This window comes from Danio rerio, chromosome 9, assembly GCF_052040795.2.
Source record: "Danio rerio strain M-AB ecotype USA chromosome 9, GRCz13ab, whole genome shotgun sequence".
In the NCBI taxonomy this organism is placed as follows: Eukaryota; Metazoa; Chordata; class Actinopteri; order Cypriniformes; family Danionidae; genus Danio; species Danio rerio.
The window spans coordinates 360,757-367,501 of record NC_141029.1 but is presented as its reverse complement, the minus strand read 5'-3'; the positions used below and the strand labels follow the sequence as shown (position 1 = coordinate 367,501).

The following is a 6,745-nucleotide window of genomic DNA, read 5'->3' as shown; positions in this document are numbered from 1 at the left end:
AAGGGCCGGACCATTTTTTAAATATGGGCCGGTCAGGTTTTAAATTTCTTTTAATAAATTTTTTTGTACCGTTTTAACATGCAGGCAGCTTTTATTACTTCCAAGATCTGAATATGATGATGATAATAGTAGAAATAATAATAAATGTTTGACCCAATCAGCAATAGCTGGTAGGTTTCGAGATGGGCCGACCCAATCCGACATAATCAGAGGTTACGTGGACGTAATCAAAATCTGGCAAGAATGTCAAACAAACAGTACGTGCAACACAAGCTAATTGTCAGAGATGGACTGTAAAAACAAAAAAAGGAAAGGCGGTGCCGAAAAGTTCAGAGGAAGCAAAAAAAAGAAGGAGCAATGCGGTGGCGCAGTGGGTAGCGATGTCGCCTCACAGCAAGAAGGTCGCTGGTTTGAGCCTCGACTGGGTCAGTTGGTGATTCTGTTAAGAGTTTGCATGTTCTCCCCATGTTTGAGTGGGTTTTCTCCGCCTGCTGTCGCTATTTACATGGCGACTCTGTAAGTGTAAGAACTGAATGCTTCACGAGCGAGAACACAGTTAAACAGAGCATCTGCAGCACGAGGATAAAGAACGAGCCTCCTCCATTCAGCCTCTTTACTTTACTCCTTTACTTTGGTGGAGTGAGGAAACGGTGGAAACTCACTCCACTGAACACATCCATCAGCCCACATATTTAATCTCCTTTGTTAAGCACAAAGATTTGCTTCAAAACTGTTTCCAAATTCAGTTCTAATCTCCAGCAGAGGAATAAATGAACAATAATAATGAAGTGTGGTCAGAAAACTGAGTGATATCCAAACACACGTCCTGTTCTCATCCACATATGCTGATGCAGACGCCTCCAAAACCCCACAGCTAAACACATCTATACTTGTGTTTATTGTAAATCTGCAGATAATCAATAATACTGTTCATAATAATCACATTATACAGATGCAGATCGTCATGAATAAAGTAAACTTTGTTCCAGCCGCTCCACGCTGGAATTTACACAATGATCTTATCGCTGTGACGCAGCTTCCACATTTACTTTTAAACCAGAAGAACAAATCAACAACCAGTTTTCACTTTTTAGCTAAATATATGTGTCCTGATAGCGCTTTAAGCAATGTGGGACACATATATGACTGTCAACATCTCAACAGATGTGTTTTTGGTGTTTGATGACCCTTTAAAAAGCACTGTATTTCCCTCTCTGATTCCTGTGCACAGCTTGTGGCACCTCACTAATAGACTGTTGCGCTGTGCGAGTAGGGTTGTGTCCGTCTGCTGTTTGTCTTTCACCAGGTGTCAAAAAGCCACCTTTTGTGTTGTAATTAGCTGTTGTCATGGCGATCCAATTTGTTAATGAACCATGTGTGTGATCAGCATTAGAGATAAACTCTGCAGGAAAGAGGACTCAAGCATGAAGACCCCATAGAAACATCTGATGGAGCATATAAATGATCATGTGAGATCCGCAGCTCTATTACAAACTCAAGAACTCCACGGCAAATATATCTTCATCTCAGTCAGCTATGCGGAGTGTTCTTTGTGGGATGATGATGATGATGGTGACGCTGGTGTATGTGGTATGCCGTCTTTCCTCCAGTTGTTTCTCTCTAATTATCAGTCTTCGAGAATCCTCCCCTTCCTCCATCCCTTTCACAGCAGCTGTAACACACACGTACACACTCACACACACTCTCTCGCGTCTCAGTTGTGCTGAGACTTCTGCTCCTGTAAAGATGCTGCTGCTGCGGAAAGTTCGAGATCAGGTCAAGAAACACCCAGGAGTGAGTATTTTCATCTCTTTTCTACTTCTGTATGTGCTCTAATGTTTTATTCTGACCACTGAAGAAGTAACACATGATTAGACGTGTGAACTGATGCAGCAGCTCCTCGTGAAGCGTCTGGAGTAAAACAGTGTAGATGTCATGTGGGATTCAACATTGTTCTTTAAACATTACGTTTCTAGTTATAATGCTTCAGCGCACTATTATTTATCTCATCTCTTATAATTCTCCACACACACTGAAAATAAGGCTTTTCCTACTGAGAGGTCTTGTCTTGTTTCAGTCTAAAAATCCACAAGTTCTTCCATCAGTCAGCATTTTCTAGACAAGCACAAAAGATAGTCTTGTTTTCAGAAATAATGAGTGAAAATAAAGAGAGATTACTTTCATTATTAGTTGTTACTTCTCAAAATAAAGCAACATGTTGTCTAGAAATTGTGCATTTATAGAAGATTTTTGGATTAAAACAAGACATGAAAAATATTTGTGTGTAAACATAAAATCTGATTAAATACTCTACCAGTCAAACATTTAGGGTCAGTAGGATGAAATGTTGTTTCACTATAAAATAACTGTTCAGAAGTAGTTTATCATTTAATTTAAACATTGGTAACACTTTATTTTGATGGTCCATTTGAGTATTAGTAAACCGTCTGCTTAATATCTGCTGATACTTCTCCTTCAACAGACATTTAGCTGACTTTAAGAAACTTTGCAAGTACATGTCAACTTACACTAACCCCAATCTAACAGTCTGCTGATAATCTAATGAGAGGTAGTTTGCATGTAGATGCAATGTAACTTTACTTCAACAAACAGACCATCATAATAAAGTGTGACCTAATCATTTATTCCACTCATTTTAAAGATGAATAATCAGCTTCATTACTCCAGTCTTCAGAGTCACATGATCCTTCAGAAATCACTCTGTTATTATTATTATTATTATTATTATTATTATTATTAATAGTATTATTGTTATTATTATTATTATTATTATTATTAGTAGTAGTAGTAGTAGTAGTAGTAGTAGTAGTAATAGTATTTTATTATTATTATTATTATTATTAATAGAATTATTGTTTTTTATTATTATCATTATTATTATTATTATTATTATTATTAGTAGTAGTAGTAGTAGTAGTAGTAGTAGTAGTAGTATTTTATTATTATTATTATTATTATTATTATTATTATTATTAATAGAATTATTATTTTTTATTATTATCATTATTATTATTATTATTATTATTAATAGTATTATTGTTATTATTATTATTATTATTGTTATTATTATTATTATTATTATTATTATTATTATTATTATTAATGGTTATAGTAATAAAATCAATAATGACTGGAGTAATAATTTTGAGAAAGCAGTTATTTAAAATTTGAATATATATGTTTAACATTTTATACATTTAATAAATGCTGCCTTGATGAACAGAATAATGTTCTTTAAAAACAGACTTTTGAGTGGTAGTGTAAATGTAACAGTGATATATAATCTAAAGAATGGACTAATATCGTAGCATGTTGATGTTGCTGGTTGATGTAAAGTGTCTGTGGTGTTTGTTTGTCAGCTGATCCCGCAGTTCTTCTTCATCTGTCTGGGCATGGGTGGAGCGTTCACGTATTTATTCCGTCTGGCCAGAGGACCTCATGTCGTGTAAGGAAATTATTACAGCTTTCTTTGGTAGATTGAGATCATTGTGTAAGTTCTGTTCACCAAAAACATGCCTATTGTACTTAATATTTAACCCAATCTCACCCTGGAGCACAAAATGTTCCTATGTTAATGTAAAACATCAGTTAATGAGCAGTTTCTTCTGTATTTAGTGTGTGTTGTGTTTATCTGTGGTGGTGAACTGCATTATGGGATGTTGATCTCTGCTCTGTCCACTTCTGATGCTGATAATTCAACTCTACAGTAACAAAGTGACTTTCATTGGCATTTTAGTGGTTTGAAATAATATAATAAATAATCTGTAGAGGAATGAGTGTGTAAAATAACAGAGAATGTGCTGCAGTTTATTACAAGCTTACTGTAGCTTAATATACAACACCAACACACACAATACAGCACTGCACACTATCACACATGTGCAGAACACACACTTTACACACTTACACAGGCTCACAGCTGCTGGAGGAAAGACTGGCTTTGGCCTTGACAGGATTTAAAGTGGATTGTGAATACATTACAATAGTGTGTGACATGATTCTGGGACGCCAAAGACAAAACAAATTTACTGGAAAAGGCTTTTTGTTGTTTGATAATAGATGTTTGAATTAATTAAATTATTTGCTCTTCACAGCTGGAATAAGAGCACAAACCCTGAACCCTGGAACCAGCTCAGTCCCAGCTACCAGTACAAGGTAAACCCTCACATCAGCATGATTTCCCCTCATGTGTGCACACTGTGTATTTACCATAGTCATTATATAAATGTGGTAAAAACTTGGATAACACTTAAGATAAATACACTGCAAAAATCCTTCTCTCACTTACAGATTTTGTCTCGTTTCTAGTCCAAATATCAAACAATTCTTAAATCAGGAAGCATTTTCTAGACAAGCCAAACATATAGTGTTGTTCTCAGCAATAATGAGTCAAAATGAAGCGAGTCTTTCATTAAAACAAGCACAATACTCTTAGGGGTAGGTAAAATAAACTGGCTTTTGCTTTGAAATAACATGATTTGGCTCACCCCACTGGCAGATTATTGAGCTTGATGTATTTGTCTAGAAATGCTTCTCGATTGATTTCATCTGAGATATTTGCAATACATAATCTCTAAGTGAGAGAAGCATTGTTTGCAGTGTACTTATCTAAAGTGCTTATCTATAACTTATTAAACTAAGTTAATCATGTGCTAACTTAATTTTATAATTGATGCAAGCAGTTTTAAGTCAGTTTAACATAAAATAAGTTATATGGACTCAAAAGGTTAATTTGATTCAGCTTAAAGAAATGAAGGTAACCTGGGTGCTTTTACATTGTACCTATTAAATGTTTATTAAGACACAACAGAGTTATTAGCAGTCACAGTTAATTCAGCAGACACTGAAACAACACAGACAAACCAGTGACTGACTGCTGATGAAGAAGAGATCTGATCTCAGGGTGTTTCTCAGTGTAGAAATGTGTAATTTGGCATTTCCTGTTGATGTCATTTCCTTAATGGTTTGATTTTATAGTCTTCAAACCAAGTTCACAAGACCAACACATGCCTGCTCTTCATTCACAGATATCTGGGTTAAAGACGTGGGAGTATTTTAATTGAATAAACACAGCAATATATGTAACACTGTAAAAATAACTCAAGAGGTCTGTTACCACTAGTCTGACAATGTGGCTAAAGCATTTCTCTAATGTTTCCAGTTGCTGTAGAATCATTTCTGCCTGTTTTCTTCTTCAGTTTCTGGCCATTAACACTGACTACAAAAACCTGAAGAAGGAAGGACCAGATTTCTGAAGACGTCATGATCACTGAGTCAGCGTTTGTCATAAAGATGTGGTCAAAAATAGACTGACTTTAGAGTGAGGTGATATTTACAAAAATGCAGTCGAGGACAAAATTATTCACCCCCCTGTGCAATACTCATTCTTTTCTCAACAGCATCTCCTCTAATATTTCTTATTTGTTTTATTTGGGCTAGAATAAAAGCAGCTTTTAATAGTTTTAAAGGCATTTTAAGCTCAATATTATTGGCCCCTTCAGCAATATTAGTGTTGGATTGTCTCCAGAACAAACCACTGTTATACAATGACTTGCCTAATTACCCTAACTTTACCCTAATTACCCTAGTGAAGCCTTTACATGTCACTGTAAGCTGAACACTAGTGTCTTGAAGAATATCTAGTCTAATATTATGTGCTGTCATCCTGGAGAAGAGGAAAGAAAACTAAGTAGGATTAGAAATGAGCTGAAAAAAATCCTCATTAAACAGAAACTTGGTAAGGAGGGTGAATAATTCAGACTTCAACTGTATACATCTTAATAAAATGCACTGATAATAATGAAGATAAGAGATAGCGAGCTGAATATAGCATCTGTCACTAGAGTTAGTTGTATTGATATTAGAGCTTTACAGTAGTACATACAGTACGAACAGCTTCAATCCCAGAAAGCTGCGATGACCTGACCTTCCTCTGCCGAGCATGAGAAAAGGCCAACAGAAGACGCAGATGTTTGTCTGAGTGTAAACAAACCTGAGGAGCAGAGGATCATGGGAAGGAGACCGAGGCCTGACCCTAACTCCGGGATTCAGTGTAAAATCATCATCTGTTCAGGACAACAACAACTCATTGATTAAACGTCAGCACTGTGAGCGTCTGTGTGAGTCCTTCATGAAGCTGATCTGAATGAAGTTTTGAAAGAGTGGGCTTTTTAAATTCAGATATGAGTTGGTCTCGGCACTATTGCAGCCTGTGCACAAGACGATTATCATGCGTGTGACGGCCATCAGCATATCAGATACTTTAAAGTTTGTAATATTTAGATTTTAAAAAGCATATGTACATTTATAAAGCGACTTTGCAGGTTTAGGGGTGAGTTAAGGTGTAAGGAATGGACAAGAGTGTATTTATAAATGTATTTACATGATAATTAAAAAAACATAAGTACAATGTAAAACATCTGTACACAAATGTAAGTGCATAGTAATTAAGCACTGTTTTTGTTACTTTTTCATGAACAAGCCTCACTATCTTTATATGATAATAACAATTTTTAACCCTTGTGTGCTGTTGGGTCGGTTTTTTATCCACATGGGCTCGTTTTGAGTCTTAATTTGGCCTCAAAATCTCTAATTTAATCTCCAATCTCTTATTTAATCAGCTTTATTTGCACTGCGACTGATGGTCAACAGTAAAAATGACCAACTGCCTCTCTTCCCAACAGCTGTCAGGGCTTTGCAGTCAATAAATAATATCATAATGGAA

The 6,745-nt window shown here is 35.7% G+C and overlaps 1 protein-coding gene across 1 annotated transcript; it reads left to right on the top strand.

Moving 5' to 3' along the window:
- The first annotated feature begins 1,605 nt into the window (after window positions 1-1,605).
- On the top strand, window positions 1,606-6,132 carry ndufa4l2a (NDUFA4 mitochondrial complex associated like 2a). Its single transcript, XM_087267234.1, has 4 exons — window positions 1,606-1,794; window positions 3,381-3,466; window positions 4,116-4,176; window positions 5,220-6,132. The coding sequence occupies exons 1-4, from the start codon at window positions 1,747-1,749 to the stop codon at window positions 5,274-5,276; spliced, it is 252 nt and encodes an 83-aa protein (XP_087123360.1). The 5' UTR covers window positions 1,606-1,746; the 3' UTR covers window positions 5,277-6,132.
- Window positions 6,133-6,745: the final 613 nt, after the last annotated feature.